At 36.5% G+C, this 19,375-nt stretch overlaps 2 protein-coding genes across 2 annotated transcripts in view; both read right to left on the bottom strand.

The window, feature by feature from the left end:
• Positions 1-19,375, bottom strand: part of RIDA (reactive intermediate imine deaminase A homolog) — a 959,578-nt gene that overhangs the window by 271,800 nt on the left and 668,403 nt on the right. The gene's annotated exons all lie outside the window — the stretch shown is intronic.
• The window catches only part of STK3 (serine/threonine kinase 3), a 137,532-nt gene that overhangs the window by 90,128 nt on the left and 28,029 nt on the right, over positions 1-19,375 (bottom strand). Inside the window, exons 5-6 of the mRNA XM_051610163.1 lie at positions 13,151-13,315; positions 12,562-12,729 (exon numbers count right to left, since the gene is read on the bottom strand). Coding sequence (XP_051466123.1) covers positions 12,562-12,729; positions 13,151-13,315 — 333 coding nt within the window. The remainder of the gene's footprint in view (positions 1-12,561; positions 12,730-13,150; positions 13,316-19,375) is intronic.

Raw genomic sequence — 19,375 nt, forward strand, 5'->3', positions numbered from 1 at the left:
CAGTGACAATACCAGACAAGTGCAAGAGACCATAAAACACTAGGTGCAAAAATCCTGACACACCCTAGGAATGTTCCTTTCCATGGCAGCAAGCTGAGTTGACTAAATGTTACACTTTTGTTAGTATGGGAGAAAAAAGTAGCAAAAATGTTACAAGTTTGTGATTATTTTCTCCAAGATTTTTCAGAAAGTGTTGCGGTGGTTTTGTTTTTTGTTTTTTTACTTTAGAAAGTATTTTACATTTCTCTTTCTACAGTTCAAACTGATAATTTTTGTCTTAAGTTACAGCCATTTTGTGAAAGTTTTCAGAAGAACCCTGGATGACAATACTTGCAACTGAGGGTGTGACTGTACCATTCTGGAGTCAAGTCATGGCCATATCGATCTGCATTCACTAAGCCTGTCCAGGACCACTGGCCAGTCGTCCCATACTTTTGTCCCACCACATAAGCATTGCTATTGAGACACATGGTAGACAAAACACATCTAACAGAGACTTGTCTGTCAGTATTACAGTCAGGCTTGTACTGTGTAGCCATACTATGCACATGTTAATCCAGCTGATTTTTATCAAAGCTCCTTTTAGACAACACTAAAGCAGCTTTATGAATTGTAATGCCAGATCAGAAACACTGCAATGGAATGCACTCCCTCATCCAGTAGTTTAATTTTAAAGAGTCATGTAATAGATTAAACCTTGTATCAGCTAACTTTATACTGAACCAAATATTAAATCAACCCTCAACTGGCATAAAGTCAACAAGCCAGCAGCAGAAATACTGCAGCATATTTTTTAGCCGCTCAAAAGAAAAACACTTCTGTGCCCACGCTCACTCCAGGCACTATGAATGAATCCAGATTAAAGGTTATGAACTACAGCCTGAAACATCAGGTGTTTTTACATGGAGAGAGGTAAACATGTAAACAAGCTCAGAGGCCATGTATGTTACTTTAGATACAGCAGTGTCCTGCTTCTGAGCCGGAGCCAAGTCTCATAGCGCCCTCTGAGAGCAATGCTATCTGAGCATCTATCAACTTCTTAACACCCAGACAGACAGATATGCCCTGGCCCTTTCAGTCTGTCTTACTATGTATCCAAGGCTACAGCAGTAAGACCTTTCTCTGGCACCATCAGCTTACTCAAGTATTTCCAGTCTAGCAAGAACCTTCTAGCTACTTCATACAAACATCATACTTCATACAGAGAAAGCAGCATCACATCCAGTTGCTCCAGAGTCACTATTTATAGACGACAATTCACATGTATGCAAGAAGTATCAGCTTCTAAGAAACTTTGTACTGGTTTCTCTATGTGGTTCAGTTAATGACCATTTAACAATGCTGCATTCATTAAAGCTCCTCTTTTAGTTTATTTTTAAAGTCAGGAACTTACACATGCTTATTTTCACACCCCAAAATCAAATACTTACTGCTTCTGAATATAAAAAAAACCAACAAAACAAAACAAAAACATTTTGTACAAATCAGTTGTATCATTTAGAGAAACAAACAAAAAGCAGGATGGAATAATTCCCACCTTCTCTGACCAAAAAAAAAAAATTTAATTAAAAGTGCTCTGGAGAAACTCCTGGAGAAAAGAAAAAGGACAGTGTGTGCAAAGCTCACTTGTGTCTGTAGGTACAAGTCCGATGTAGACATGCCCCCTGTCCCAAGGTTAGAGTTCATTATCACTGCATTTCTTAATTAACATCCTGGTTGAAATTGATTGCTCTATTTCAACACACGTATGTCAGTTTGCCCATAAATCTTGTGCTTGCTAGTGCTACTTGTTTTCCCTTTAGCTGTGTAAACATTCATAGCATGAGAAACGCAGCAGAGCAAACACTGGGTTGACACCTCTATTGCCAAGCCTGCAGTCATGGCACTAGGACACTGGGAAGCACTGCAGGGGCCATCACAGGTTCCCTTGAATTCAATCATGTAATTTCCCAGAACAGATCATTTTACATCTTTCAAACCTAGTGTAAATTTCTGGGAGAGAATGGAAAACATAACACAACTAAAACTTCCCAGACTCTCCAGTGTTTCTTTAATTATCACTATAAATCAGAAGTCCTCTTGTGAGTTCTGATTTGCTTCACCAGAACAGCAACTTTTTTTTTTTTTTTTTTTTTTTAAATCACCAACACTATAGCATGGAGTTCAGAAATATATTTTGCAGATGCAGCTTTTGTTTGTAAAGCGGAGTTTTTCAGGTAGGCAGGTAATGATAAGCAGTATTTCCAAGCATTACATCCATGCTTGCATTTCTGAAACACCAACTGGAAGTTGATCATGCATTAAGATCTGAGGTGATCAGAACTTGGCATGTGTAATCTTCATAATCCCTGTGAATTTTCAGACACAGTAAAGAGGCACTGAGGAAAGAAGAAATCTGGAGATAACACTTGTGTTTGCTTTATTTCTTTCCCAAGGGAATGCAAATAATGAGAATCTATATCTGGAGTAAAAATTTGGATCCATACAGCTTTAAAAACATACCATGCTATCTAAAATCTATGAACTTTAACTATACTTTTCTGCGTGTAGACAATACAGTTTTTGAACACAGATTTGTGCGCCATGGTATACAAAAAACACTTTCTATACAGTCTTTCAGTGCATTTTAAAAAGAATATAACAATTACAAATAATATAGCAACACAAAATAGCATTAATACATACAATTTTAATATAAAAATCACAAATCATATACCCAAATAATGAGTTAGTCCACAAACTACTGATTATGTATTAGAGCTTTGTTTAAGTATTTAGTCAGTAAAATAAAAGGCTGAAATAAAAAAAAGCCAGGCTGGTTTCATTCTTTTCTAAAACCAGGGTGGTCTATGGGCAATTTTTGATACCACTGGTGTTGCCGGGGAAACAAAACGAAAACAGGTGCCATCAAATACAAATTAAAGATTTAGTTCTATTTTAAACCACCTTAAAACAAAGTTTCCATAAACTTTTTAACCTATATTATGACAAATTTGACAATACTTTGTAACAAGAAAAGGATTATAAGTTGTCTTTAGACCATCAAATTTTAACTGAAACAAATTTGGACTGATTGGCAACCCTTCCTTTCGAATAAACTTCTTCCACTAGATGTGCATCATCCTCTTTAAAAATTACCTAGTGCACATTTTAAGGCAATATAATACCAAGACAGAAACAGGGTACATGCAGTCTTAATAAGCTTTCTTCATCCAAATTCTACCTTCTTTTCAATTTAAGCAACTTTCTTAGATTCTGTACAAAGTTGACAACCAGTATAGACATAGTGTTTAATAACTTTACAGTAAGTAGCAACAGAAGCTTATTATTTTCCTCCTAAGCTGATTGCAGTTTTCTCCCACATTATTAAAACCTCAAATAAATATCCCTTCAACTAAAAACCAAGTAATTACACTTTTTAAAAGCAAAAGTGTGTTAATGTGTTAGGCACTTGGCTATATAGTAGCCAAGTCTCTTCAAAGCACTTCCTCCAAGCCAACTAGCTATACTGTCAGAAAAGATATCAAAGTTTAAGAAAAAATTATTATACAATTCACTTCACTGAGTAAGTGTTCATTCAAGCTTCCAAGGACCTCTTAAAATGATTTGCCGAGTTATTTTTTGGCTTAACAAGACACTAGTCACATACAAAAATTCAAACAGACCTACTTCAATTAAAAGCAATACACAAATTCCCTCCTCTTCAATAAAGCTAGCTGCCAGACCTCTGAATAAAAATTAACCTTGTATATTTTGTGTTAATCCTGGAACTTGAAAAACTGTAGAAATAAAAAGAAATAGGAACATCTGTAGTAAATGTATTTGGCTATTCACTTAAGAGTTTGGAAATCTGTAGTATATTTAACAATATCCTGCAGGGTATTGTAGAATGTTTAGTAAAAGGAGTGCATAAACATTTTGCTGAATAATTTTCCAAGTCCATAGTGCAAGCTAAATGATGGAACAAGTACAGATTATGGAAAGACTTTTTCAAATAATAAAGTTAATTAAAAAGTCTTGTAACATTAAAATTGTTATTCTAGTTTTAATGAATCTTGATGATTTATTACCAATTTCCTATTTAAAACAAAATTTTCTTGAGATCTTCAAGTGGCAAAATAGTTTTGTTCTGCACTCTGATTTATGTTTACAATTTTAATAGCATCACAAATGAGTAGATTTATAGTGATGTAAAACTCCTGAATGAGTTTTTTTGGTGGGTGTTTGCCATTTTTGTTCGTAACATTTGTCCAGGAAGAAAGCAGCCAGATCAGCAGCAAAGAATAATGTCAACCTCTACTGCACTAGATTTGTTGCTTTACTCACATTAACAGTTCTATCAAGTAACCTTTAACAATGCCTACAGACATAGGGCTTGACGCAATGCTCATTCAAGCCATCAAGAATCCTTCCATCAATGCTATGGCTTCATTCAGTCTCTGTCTACTGTTCCACTATCTTTGAAAAATAATATTCCCAGGTCAAACATTTTCCAATTAAAGTATCTTTCAAATAAATGGGTAGTACCATGGTATGTTCCTTTTCTGAGATTAGCACTTCTAAGAATCTGAATCATACACAAAAGATACACAGCACCTTGTGAAGCTAACCAAGATCAAACTTCCTTTACAGTTATTTTAGTTAAAGTTTCAAGTTAACTCACTTGTGTATAATTATGAAATTACTGTACTGATCCTCCGCTTACTTTGAAAGTGATTAATCAAAGTCAGAGAAAACCAACCATCAAGTGAAGCATGTTTCAAATTTCCCATTAAGGGGTAAGTCTAAAAAGATGAGCTAATTTAATTTTAATTAAATCCTCATTTACAAGCATGAAATAAATGTTTTTCATTTAATTCAAATTAAACCCTAGTTCCAGTCCAAATTTCAAATATTCTTCACTTCTGCTACTTTATTACACATGACAGATTAACATTTCCTTTTTGCACACATACGTAAGCAACAAACCCAATATTACTTAAAAATATAAAGAATTTATACTTTTAACAGTAATAAATATATTTATTCTACAAAAAAAAAATTCTAGTTACATGAAGGAGTGAAGATGCATTCTCTAAATCACAATGAAACATTGTGCTAAATTCCATTACCACAAATACTTCTAACTGCATGTTTTAACCTATCTTGCAACAGTTATACTCTGTGAACTTTCAAGCCATCTCTTCCTGGAAGGAAAACGCAAGCTAGAGAGATTCAACAACAACAACAAAAAAAAGAGTAGATAAGAAAAGCAGTACCTATAGCAACACAACAGTTACATACATCACATTGCAGACTTTTCAGAAGCTTTTATGTGGATGGGAATAGGACCTTGTCATCTTCTGATTTAATCATCTTACCTCCAGTAGTCTAATGTTTTCATAGTATGTGTAACAATTCCAATGTCACATCATTCTGTGCTGATTAGACAAACAAATACGAACCAACATGAACTTCTATCAAGCACTGATTTCCCCTCATCAATGAGCTCTTCTTAGAAACTTCACATGGCTTCCCCTATCTTACTTCAATTGCACCTTCTGGATTTCTAAAGCTAAACTCAACCCAACCCTGTGTGTCATTATCCCCATATTTTACTTCTTTCCACTTACATCCTGCTTTATTTAATATTCTTTTTTCTCACTATGAAGAACTAGATACCGACAAGGCAGGATCTTGATGAAAATAAATTAGATTATCAGGCCAGTTCTGCACCCCATTCTGAATCTCTAGGGAAAAAGAACTAAACTACTGAACGTATCCAGTCTTTTATGTGGTCGGTACTCCCAGGAGTCCCACAAACTAGCGAGATCTATTAATCTCTTCTATGGGAAAAAGAGAATGTCCTTGATAAAGCAATGTAGCAAAACCTCTTCAAAAAGTTCCTTGGAGTATTAGGGAGAAAAATTTTATTATCTGAGTTTTGCCAGAGGACAAATTGTATTTTTGCTGTCTTGCTTTCACAACGGTATTACAAAACCTCTCCTTTTCACATGAAATGGAATGATGTTAAGCACACTATCCTGTTATACAGCAAGCTGTCAAGTCTTTGAAGCTGGATGAAGCTGTGCTAGCACATCACTTTCTAGGAGGCTCAATACATGTAAAAATCTGGTGAAGTCAATAAATCAATTATAAATTGATTTTAAAGACAGTAAGTAAAATATCACAGGCTTTAATTTGTGTATTTTGCAACCATATACCTTTAAACTTGTCTTCTGCATCTGAAGAAAACTCAGATATTATTTCTTTTACTTGATTTATCTTTCTTTGGATAAGCCATGTTTTGTACATAGGAGCTTTCATTAAAATTCTATGCTGGGCAACCTGAAAAACGCTAAGAAATTACATTTCTATATCACAAGAAGCTAAAATACATGCCAGGAGCACTTGCCTGGGTTGATCTCCTCACTCATCAGAATATTTACTGTTGTCTCCTCTACAGCAAGTCCACAGGAGGGCTGGTCACAAGCAAATAAGCAAATGAAACACTTTTGAAATTTGCTTCCACCATGAATCCCAAAGCTACTAAATACTACAAACGCAGTTACCTTCTAAGGGTCTATGTCTGTACCTCTGCCTACCGTTTCCAGTAAGAACAGAAGCCTAAGGAGGAAAACATCTGAACCCTCCCTAGATCACCCTACATACAAAAATGAACACCAAACACTTTTTAACTAAAATCTTAAATCACACATTTGGAGATTGATATATATATATTGGGGAAAAAAAAAATCTATAGAGCAGGATCCCTGCAGCTCTCAGGACTTTGCCCATGAGCCAGCAGTGCAACTTGGGCAAACATTCTTCTGCAGGACCACAGTTTACACTTAATTTAGTTCCAACACACTGCTAAAAATAACTCAACCACAGTGAAAACTAATGTCAAACTTACATAATTACCAAGTACCTAAAAACGGACTCATTTCACCTAGTAAAAATGACATTGCTGCAACAGTTAACAGTTGTCTTAATGGCATTCTAGAAAATGTATACATATATTTCTTCAAAATAAGTTATGTATAACAACCCCTAGAAAATTTGCTTTGACATACCTATTAAAGACTTCAGACAACATAAACAATCAAGTCCAGCTCTCACTACAATCACAACAAGCACTAACTGGCATCTCAGCCCACAGGGCAATTCTCCTTGTGCTCAGCAGATCTAATACCTAGATACTAAGATTCTAGCAAAGGCTATGCAAGTATCTCATTTATGTATGCACATCAGGTATTTGCTCCCAAAGACACCTGAATATACACAAATCTGCAAGTTCAAATGTACACGATTACTTAGTTTGACCAACATTCACCATCTCTCAATTTCAGAAGCCTTGTTGAAAGGAGTCAAATCATGAACAAGGTGTTAGTAACCGGTTTGTACCTCAGCAATAATTTAACACACCAGAAGTACTTTACCTAAAGAGGTCTGTTCACACACTATAAACAGTGACCATTCTTCAAGGTTAAAAAAAAAATAATAATTAAAATCTTGGTTTATTTCGACAAGTGAAAAAATCTTTAATGAAAAAGCATTTGGCACTTGTTTTGTTTCTGTTTTTTTTTCAAATGTACTGCTGAAAGAAGTGCCTTAGCTACTGTTTTTTTTCCATACAAAAATCACCATAGAATAACTATTCATGTTTTCATCAGAGCAGGTGGACAGGCTGCTTAATAATTTAAAGAGGCAGCATATTTAAATGAAAATTTTAGGCTTTCCTTTTAAAGAACACTTAAATAAAGTAAGTCCCACTTCCTTAGTGTTCAACCCTGTAAAAGAAGTTGTTTAACATAAAATGAAAACTACCCAAGTTATAATACTTGGGTAGATCAGCCAACTGGTTTTAACCATACAATACTACTACTCTCTCAAAGAAAAATGCTACATACTGTATTACCATATGGAGGTGCATTTCTCACTGTGATTTACATAGGAGGCAACTCCTTTGACAATGATTTTTTTTTTCTTATTTTCCCAATCTGTATGGAGAACTTGCTTTATTTTCCATTAGACAAATACTGTCTAGTATTAATTGTACTCACTTTTTTCTTTAATGAAGTTATAACACCTATTTGAAATTCTGGCTACAAATAGTATCACAAAAGCAAACATACTATGAAGCAAAACCCACTGCATGCAAACTGCAGGCCAGTAGAAGTTTACCTCATGAAGTTCAGTCGTATCATGGTGATAGCATTTAAGGATGGAAGATGAACCATGTTACCAGCAGTGAAAGCTATTTCTTGTTACTTCGATAATTTTCAGATTTACCAGTTTTCTGATCCAGCTCATCATGTGGCCACCTAAATGCTCATTTCAACAGAAACAGGTGATGAAAATGCATGGAAACAGGCAGGAATACCACCCCTTTGCAGCCATCACCTGCATTTAGGTCAGTTTAAAGCAAATACAAAAACTCCATTTAAAGCCTAGAGAGGTCCAAAGATCTTCCAACATCTCTTTTAGAAGCCTGTTTCTCCAATTTCAGTCTACAGTCTCAACCATATCACAACTGTTTCTTAGATCCCCACTGTAAACATAAATTATACATAACATTATTTGTTAATTATGAATTTAGAATACAGAATTTTGTAAGAAAACAGACCCTAAAATCCTGTCCTAGGAAATCAGATTTGTTAAGAAAGAGAAGATGGAAGATCCAGAGAAGGGGGAAGTCACGTGTTTTTTTTCTTTTTAACTATATGCATTCCTGCCACTCAAAGAACTCATGACCTTTTTTTCCAAGACTTAAGATGTAACAATTTTTAAATAGACTTTATACATAAAGTACCATCAAAGCACAATTTCAATTGTAAGGGAAGTATCATAACATAGAATGCACAACAGAAATATTGAAGCATCATGACCTCCATGAGGAATCACAATAATGAGTCCTATCACAGCTCACTGCCATTCTTCCACAAGATTTTGAAAAGGTAGTAAAATAATAAACAGCAACACACAATCAAAAATCCGTATTTTAAATCTCTTTAAATATTAGCTCATTCTATATAGAAACAGCAGGCAAGATCTCAAGTTACAAATTAACAAAGGCTGCCTCATAGAAAATTATTAAAAGAAAAAGGCCTTTTAGAAGTTAACTCAAACTCTTTTCTAAAGATAAGGAAAAGCACTAAAATAAGAAAACCATATAGTTTTACAAACCTACTCTAAATTAAAAGTAGTACTGCTGAGATAAGATAGGTGAACTCTCAAAGAAAATTACAGACACCGATGGGAAAATTCCATCTGGTAGAGAGATGAAATGTGAGAGTGACTCTACAGAAAGACACCTGACAGCACCAGAAATGTTTCTTTTTCCCTCTTCTCAACTTCTGGCACGAAAGGCAGAGATGAAAAAATTTTCTCAATGACTCAAAAACTGGTTTCAATGAGACAGTGATATCAACAGGACACCCTCCTTGGTTCTTACACTTTATACAGCAATAATTCTTACTTCTATCTCCAGTTTTAATGCAATATGCTGTGAATAAAAAACTGAGGAATGGTAGATTGTAATAAGATACATCAGGAATAAAAGGTTACTACAAATAGATTAGTCCAGGGTGGAACTGACACAGGCTAAGCAGGAGGCATGGATAATCTGGGTAAATGCCATGGAAAAATAAATATCATGACTGGACTTAAGGCACATGGAAGCAGTTCAAATTGGCTTTTTCCAACTCACAGCAGAACATATGATGCCCACATGTCCATTTCCAACAAACCTCACCATAGAGAAACAATGGTCAATACTGTGAAGTGCTGAAAATCACATCTACCATCAGCTTCTTCCATACCACAGCAACCTGAATTATTGCAGCTGTCTGATAAGCATTAAAGAAGTTGGGAGGAGGGTGGGGGGGTAGGTTGTGGTTTCTTTCTTTTTTTTTTTTGGAAGAGAGCTACCAGCATTTCTGTATCTGATGCACACCAACCTGTCAGTAAATGTTGACCCTGCAAAGAAAAGCAAGTTTTATAAAACACAGATTACACTTTCCTAATTGGTCTACAAGGCTCAGTGTACAGCTGTGGCCAAAGGCAGTAACTTTACTCAACCCACTTCCTCTGTCCATCTACCAGCTCCTACAACTTCGGCCGCTCAGCTTTATGAGCTTTCTGTCAGGTTAACTTCCCAGAATATCAGCTCCTTTACCTAATAGCTCCATCTAAGGCCACAAAAATGCTAGTGTATGTTTAGCTCAAACTCCTGGCTAGCAGCTCACACTTAAATTGGCTTAAATTGATCATTTAAAAACAAACAAACAAACAAATCCCCACAACCTCACAGCAATGAGTGATCAGGTCATTGTGTCAATATACAAGCTGCAGTTAAGGGGGACACCAGATTTTTTACTTCACAGCAAATCCCTTGCTATTTCTAGTATGTGTATCACCATGCTTCAGGGCAACCTTGAGGCTGTGTATTTTCCTCCTTTAAAAATACTAGAAAACACTCTTCCTCTGATGAAAACTCAAAAGAAAATACAGAAATTTCACTTTTCATCATTAGTAAAAGCAGAAAAGGACTCTGATGTAATGTTGTATTTCTATTAAGCTGTAAATGCAGCTGACAAGGAAATGGCCTACTGGCAGCACATTATCTTTGTGGCAGTGCCAACCAGCCTACAGCAAAACAGTGCACATGATAATTTCAACATGCATTCCCAAGTAACAAAATTGTGCCTTACAAAAATACCACAGAACACCACCACCATCTAGAAAAAGCAATGAAAATTTGCCCAAGCTTTCATGCATGCCTGTATCAATTCTGTGTCATAACTAAAACAAAGTAGGAAAGCATCTACATATGTTCAAAAGTCCTGTGAAGCTATATCATATGACAGTGGGATAACTATTGCAACTTAAATCTGTGTATTTCTTGTTAACCACTGTAACAACTCACTAATAAAAATTAAGAAAAACTCTAGGTATCAAATGTACAAAAGAGTACTAGCTGTACACAAGCCTTAAAAACCATAATGTAATTTATTAACAAGAACACATGTTCTATGTAACCCAGAATTGTTGTGCTAAATTACTTTGGCCTTTGAAAGCACTCATTTGATTACTAGAATTTAACAGATTCACAAGCTTTCAAACTCTACGACCTTTGATTTATAAGCAGCCATATGAGTATAAAAATCCTCTCTGATAAAAAAGTCCTCACCTTTCAACAGCTAGTGCAACTACATATAATGATGCTAAAATGAACTCAGATGTAAAGATATTTTCATTAAAAGTACAACCAAAAACCCCAGAATGATCAAATGTATTTAATTTGTAATGAAGAGTTTCTCAAACTGCTTTTTACATCTTATTTCATCTTAACAATCAAGTTTCAGAGATACTTATTTTTTTATCAGCTTCCATCTGAGTTTTTTACATTTTGAAAGCAATTTTAAAATTGTGAATTACACAGAAAAAATATATATATACTGTTCAGGGAAAATACTAAACTTTGTTTCCAAATTTATGTAATGCTTCTAATTGCAAAATATTCGCTAGCTTTAACTTAGTTGCAAGTTGCCATTAAACTTCAGGAAACATCTCTCCTCCAAAAAGCACACACAAACAAAAATCAAAAACCCCACAAACAAAAATCAATAACCAAACACCCCTAAATACACTTTGAACTCATATATGCAGCACCTTACAGTAATCATATTTGAACAGGTACCTTCTCTTTCAAGTGGTATCTTATATTATATATCCTGATACATGAGGCATCAGCAAACGAGAACTGAGTAAAATAATCTAGTATGTCTGCCATTTTTGCAGCAAATAACAGAGATGAAAAAACCCTGGTTTAGTAATAAAAAATGCCTTGTTAATAACATATGGGCTTTACCTCTAAACAATTCAAGAATGGAATATTTATTGATACCCAGTGCAATCAGTGCAGCTATTCTATAGTTCATTTCAAAAAAATAAAAGCATGAGTAACAGTGGCAACAGTGATTCATAGATGAACACTGTTTCAAACCCTTGAACTCCTCCAAGTAATTCTTTTACAACTGCTACTGCTCATAAAGTGACTAATTCTATTTACATTTTATTTTATATAAAGTAAACCAACCCAATAACAGAGTTTAAGAGTAAGTAATAAATACTGGCAGGGGTTACTAATATTAGCAGTGCTCACACAGGATAATTTTGAATCCTTCTTTAGGTCACTTTTACTGCAAAACTGCCTTTCAAAGGAGGATGGCCTCTTGGTTATGGAACTCTCCAAGTGCAGGTACAGTATGAAAGAAGGTTCTATATGTTGCCCTCAAATCAACTAGATACTTATTGCTTTAATTCTCATTCTAGTGGAGATAAAATCACTCCAAAACCTTACAAAGATGTATTAGAACACAGGCAAACTGCAGTACATAGGAAGCAAGACAGGAAGTAAAAATCCATAATTTAAAAATCTTTATCCACAAACACACACTTTTATGATTCGATTGGTTGATTGTTATTGGTTCTTTGGGTGTTTTGGGTTTGGGTTTTTTTTTTTGAAGGGCATGGTTTTAATTAAGTAAAGAAGATAAGGCCACCACACACACTTACCCTCATTGGATGAATATCAGCATAGGGAGGCTTTCCTTCAGCCATTTCTATGGAGGTGATACCAAGGGACCAGATGTCTGCCACGCAGTTATAGCCAATCTCTTGTATTACTTCAGGAGCCATCCAAAACGGAGTTCCTATAACAGTGTTACGTTTTGCCATTGTATCCTGTAATCATATAATTTACACAATTAAAACAGAGATGCTTATTTTCAGATTCTTTTGATACTAATTCTATATTTAACAGTTAAATTAGCCACCCAAAGGTCAAATGGTAATGAATTCCAATTAAGACCAAACCAATTCAGCCGATCAGCTTACAGAGGTCAAACAGGTGACAATGATCAAACAAGAGCTTTAAATGCAATCATCAGGCACTTGAAGTACACTAGGATATAAAAATTAACAATTAAAACACAATAGCCTTGCAACACATTATATACTCATCACGATAAAGAATGTTAGCTCTACCACTTCCACTAGTCCCTCCTCAGACACAAAACTGAAGGCTGAAGAAACAAGACAAAAGCAAAGGAACATGGTTAGAAGCACTGAAGCTTTTTTAAGTGATCTTTACACAGGTACTTACTGTTAACTGGCCAGCCACACCAAAATCAGCTAATTTTGCATGTCCCTCAGTGTTAAGGAGGATGTTTCCAGCTTTTATATCTCTATGTATTTTTCTCATAAAGTGCAAGTATTCAAGTCCTTTAAGAGTAGATTTCAGAATAGTTGCAATTTCATCTTCTGTTAGCTGCAAGAAAACAAAATCATTTTCAGGCATAGAGTCTATACATTTAAAACAGGGTAATTTCATAATTATTATAAATAACATACCTTAGGTATCTTTAACACAGGAATATGCCCAACAGCATTTACATTTCAAAACCCTGACCTACTAACTTGATCCATATAGGTAGATTCTTACACATCTATATAGTCCAATCAGACCAAGCAAGCTACAAAACTAAAGAAGGGGCTGACTGGTGCAGATCAGATGGCAGAATATGCAAAATTATCTTGTCTGTCAATCAAAAGTTACTACTTTTTACATGTTGACATCCTTCATGAAGACTGCTGCACAGTTTCTATTATATTCAGCTAATACACTTATCATTGAGATCATACATATTAGTTGTCAAGTTATACATTACCTTTGTCACAACAAAGGTAATGGTGATGACCGCTGGACTAGGTGACACATACCAGAATACTTCCCCAGAAAGAGAGATACCTCTACTGTGGAAGGCTAAAGCTATTCCTCAAACACCCATGCCCTTAAGTTGTTTACACTTTTTGCCCAACAAAGTAGAACAGTCCTACATTTAGAAAGAGATTAAAGAAATGCTCTGTTTTCTTAATTCCTCAAGCTTTGACATACAAAATGCCTGTTAAGTCTATAATTAGTAGTATCAACTTTTGTCCACCAGCTATTCCTAATTGCACTACTATTATTTCTCACTGCTGGCAATTTACAAATTAGAGAGGATGAACTAAGAGCTTCTTCACAAAAAACAACAAAAAAACCACACACACACAACAAAAACCAAAGGATAACAGTGTACAGGAAATAGCCAAGTAATTATTTTTCACAAAGCTTACAAAAAATAAATTTGTAAGGGACAGCTTGCTACTTATTATCTGTAGGAAGATAATACAGTATGGTGAAATACAAATGTGTAAACAGTTCCCGACTAGTTAACAAAATTTTACTGATTTCTATCAAGCAAACTGTTGCTTTTACAGTTAGTGTCTTCATCATATATAGAATGCAAATAAGTGCCACTTACTTTTTCTTACACTGGCCTTCTAGTCTTGTCAAGTGATGCAGAGAATGAATGCTCACTTAACTTTTGTTTTTTTTTCAAATTACTTGCATCACTCAAAAAATGCTACATAGTATCCTCACAGGAAAATACATTCAGATTGAATGCATGGCTCTTCAATTTCAGCCACAAATACTGTATTTTTTTAAATATCTACCGACAATGTTAATTAGTTTGCTGTCTATACATAGGTTTTCTCTTAGTTCTTAATATTAAGTATAGATAATCCACATGAGCTATGTTGTAACATTTCATCACACTGTAAAGTTGTACTATTGAACTAACAGAAATCCTAACACAGTTGGCTCTAAATATATTTTACAAGACAAGTCACATTTTAGTAAGCACAACTACCACTATGCAAAGACGATGCAACATGTCAGCCTGCTAGTATCGTTTGGTCTCTAAAATAAACATATTCTTTTACATAGCATTTACCAGTGCATAATATTACCTTTTAGAGACATGCTGAATTTATCATTCATTTCTCTACTTCAGAAACTACATGGACTACTGACTAAGCCATCAGATAGCACAGCTGTGAATCTTCACTGCTTTAGATCAACATAATAGGAACACATAAGCTCCTGAACAAGAGTTCTCCGAGAAGCAAGAAGAGTGAATCTTTTGCAGGTATCAGGCCTCCTGAGAACACTACTCAGATTTTCATCAATATTTATTCCACAGTAAAAGCAAAACCATACACACAGTTCACTCCATGTGATGCAATTTCTCATGGAAATACAAAGAAACTATTCATGCAACTGAAATGCTGTTCAATTACAGAACATCAATGTTTCACTATAAGAACTGAGCATATGAATTTGACACATTCTCAGAAATTCAAGAAACTGCAAAACTGAAGATGAATACTCTAATTTGACTGCAATACTGGGTTGCATTTTCCCCCTTTCTCTACATTTCCAATCCTACACAGAAACTGAACTGAGCAATAGCAATTTCTTCCAGTTTCAGTTTTGAAAGTGCTGCTACACGTCTGCACCTCCCTCAAAAAAACCCAAAACAAACAAACAAACAAAAAAAAACAACCCCACCACACTCATAAATTCACTCCAGGCCAACAGAATGACTCAACAGAAAAGGAAAAAAAAGTTTGTTAGCAAAATTACCTGTACTTGAGTTGCTTATAAGAAGTTTGATGCCAGCCTGTATTTTAAGCCAGTGATTTGCTGAGGGAGGAAAGCCTGACTGGTTGATTTTATTACAAAGGTGTCTGAAATGGCTATTTCAAGTTATTACAAGTTTTGAATTTAAAAAAAAAAAACAAACACTGTATCCTTTTAGAGTGCAAATGATGCACACAAATCCAAACACTTCCCTGCTCAAAGAAAACCAAGTTTCTAGCAGCTCTGGGTTTCACTTTGCTGCTGAGGTTGGCTGCCCTAATGGACTGGAAAGAGCTGAGCAGCAGCTGCATGGTGAAACCCAGAGACCCAAGCATGGGCAGTTACATTCTGGCTGCTCGCTATCACAGCAGCTGGGACTCATTTTGCTGGGTACTTCCCCTTCGTGCTTCAGCACTGGCTTCTTTGGAGTGTGTCCAAAGAAGGGCAACAGTGCCAGTGAAAGGTCTAGAGTACAAGTTTTATGATGAGCAGCTGAGGGCACTGGGTTTGTCGAGTTTGGAGGAAAGGCTGAGGGGAGACCTTACTGCTCTCTACAGCCACCTGAAAGGTTATAGTGAGGTGGGTGTTGGTTTCTTCTCACAAGTAACAAGCAGCAGGACATGAGGAAGTGGCCTCAAGTTGTGCCAGGGGAGGTTTAGATTAGATATTAAGAAAAATTTCTTTACTAAACAGTTGTCAGACACGGAAAAAGGCTGCCCTGGGAAGTGGTCAAGTCACCATCCCTGGAGGTATTTAAAAGACATGTAGATGTGGTGCTTAAGGACATGGGTTAGTTGTGGACTTAGCAGTAAGTTAATGGCTGGACTTGATGGTCTTAAAGGTCTTTTGCAACCAAAACGATTCTGCAATTCATTATTCTAAAGTTTTAATTATTTAACAAATGGGACCACTTCCCTATCCCAGCTTCTATCCAATGCCATAAAGCCTGGGCATGGAGCCCAAGGGCACGGTTACACATGCATTTATTTAAACACCAGTGCCAAGCTCCAGTCCCTCCTTTCACTGAAACCTGCAGCAGTAATTCCCACTGTGTGTCAGCCCTTCCACTGAATAACTGTAACTGACCCTAGGTAAAAATAAACCTGTCTGCCAAATTATTTCTCCAACAAATCAGTTCACTGATTCAATTCATGGCACAGTCAACAAGGATGAAGTGGAGCAGAAGCTGCTCAGATTGGCATTGTCTTCCAAATAAGTACATGCTACTATACTTAAAGAGTCCCAGTGACTTTTATAAACCTTTCCCTGTGCAAGCAGAGGATTAAATTGATGGTGTCATTAGCTCCATGCTCCACAGCAAGGACTGCCACAGCAAGGACTGCAGGCATTCCTTGCCTGCCATTTATGTCTGAGATCTCTCAATGTTTCTATTCAGTGGCACACTGCTCAAAGCCTTTATCTGTACTACTTAATGCTGACTGCTATGCTGCTTCAAAGGACTGTATGCCAGGAGAACCGAAAACCCTGTCACAAGCAGCTCAAACTAGACAGCTTTTCTGGTATTGCACCAAGGGAGTAAAACCATCTACCCAATCTGGTGTCAAGCAAGAAAGGACTTTAAATCAACTGAAAAATAAAATTAAGTATTGCCAGAAGGTTATCTAGAGAAAGAGACAATCCTCCTTACGTGAGCTAATAATTTTGTGAAGTACACTAAAGCTATGATTAGCTGAAGGTTCAAACTGGAGCAATTTAAGCTCTGGCTGTTAAAAATTGCTGTATCATGATGGTTTATGACATGTTGTATGTAACACTTTCTGCCAGAGCTCTGTCGAATTCATCCCAGTTCAGAAACAAAACAACTTCCTGAATCTCCAAAGACTTCAATGCAGGTAATCCTTAACATGTACCAAAAAAGTATCCCGAGCACTGACAAATGTATAGCAATAGACTTACAGCTTAGTGCCCACTTTCTCCTAGAAACAAGTACTATGAGAAACTGTGCTTAGAAGGCTATTCAGAAAACATGACTTTTGGATATGTTGTGTTCTTAAGGAGGTAAATCCCTAGCTTTAGTTCTTGAAAAACTAGACAGTAAACTACATTGAGATTGTCAAATCACCTCTAGATGAAGAAGTGCCTTTGCAGCTGCATGGCAAAATCAAGCTCCCAAAAGCAGAAGGTAACAGAATACCTGTACAAAAAGATTAACAAAGAAGCTAAAGACTGAAAAATCCAGCAAACCAGAAAAGAGTGAATTTTACAATACTACAGCCTGATACACAACCTGGGGACTATCAGCAAAGGAAAGCTCTAGCATGGCTATGTGTTATGAAAGTAAGAATACTTTCATAATATCAAAATACACACAGTGGTCAGAAAAGTTCATAGAAGTGAATGTCACCTATCAGAAGTAAGCGGAGAGCACAAGTCCTGTTTATGAGAACAGCAATAACAAGGAAGGAAAGGAAAACAGGCTTACTCTGCCATAGTGTTCTGAGACACAGCAATCCCAACTCCCAGTGTCCTAGATTCATCCACTTGTGCCTCATAAAATGTGTGTACATATATATACACACACAAAAAAACCCATAATCTATAATGCAGTTACTGAAGTCATTCATTTTTATATTATTACAAAACATGGCAAAATATATGCACAATAATATGCACTTTCAACATTCCGCGTTAATATCTTGTAAGACTTAGAAGGACACAAGGAATTTCCAGCCTTACTCAACAAGACAAGAAAGCACACTCCCCTTCCCTACACAAAATCACCTTTTTGCAAAACAATGAACTGCCATATTGACTACCATGCAATTTCAACAACAACAAAAATACTTTTTAAATATTTCATAATCATTTATTTATTGTGCAATTTGAACCTTTTGCAGAACATATACCACCTGTGCATACCATTGAAAACACTTAGAGAAATATGAAAGTCACCAAAAAAATACTTCTAAAGTAACAAACATCATTCAACTATGGCAGTACAGCAACTGAGCTGTACATGCCCCACTTCCATCCCTACTGGACACACAGAGCATTATACAAAAAAGTTCTAGTTACGGCTTTCTGTAGACCAGAACTGTCTATTCCATTTGGTTTTGCACATTAATGGTATCTAAGTATTTTGTATGCTGCAAATGCAAAAAGGTTTCCTGGGCTGCATCAGATGAAGTGTCACCAGCAGACTGAGGGCAGCAGTTCCTTCCCTCTGCTCAGCACTGGTGAGGCCACACCTGGAGAGCTGGATCAAATTCCAGGCTCTCCAGTACAAGAGAGACATAATACACAGACTTACAGATGTCATATATCTGGATTTTTGCAAGGCCTTTGACACTGTCCCTCACAACATCCTTCTCTCTAAGTTGAAGAGATAGGGGTTTGATGGGTGGACTGTTCAGTGGATAAGGAATTAGCTGGATGGTCGCGTCCAAAGGGTAGTAACCAGATGGAAAACAGTGACAAGTCGTGTCCCTCAGGGGTACGTACCAGGACCAGCGTTAACATCTTCACTAACGATATTGACAGTGGCATTAAGAGCACCCTCAGCAAGTGGGCTGATTACACCAGGCTGGCTGGTGCAGTTGATATGCTACAGGGTTGGGATGACATCCAGAGGGACCTGGACAAGCTGGAGAAATGGGCCCACGGGAACCTCATGAGGTTTCAACAAGGCCACGTGCAGGGTCCTGCACCTAGGGCAAGGCAACCAGAGATATGAATACAGGCTGGGGGAAGACATGCTAGAGACCAGCCCTGGGGAAAAAGACCCCAGTGGATCACAACTTGGACATGAGGCACCCAGGTGCAATTGCAGCCCACAAGGCCAACCCCATCCTGGCCTGCATCAAAAGAAGTGTGGCCAGCAGATTGGGAGAGGTGATTCTG

Source organism: Apus apus, chromosome 2 (assembly GCF_020740795.1).
Source record: "Apus apus isolate bApuApu2 chromosome 2, bApuApu2.pri.cur, whole genome shotgun sequence".
NCBI classification, from domain to species: Eukaryota; Metazoa; Chordata; class Aves; order Apodiformes; family Apodidae; genus Apus; species Apus apus.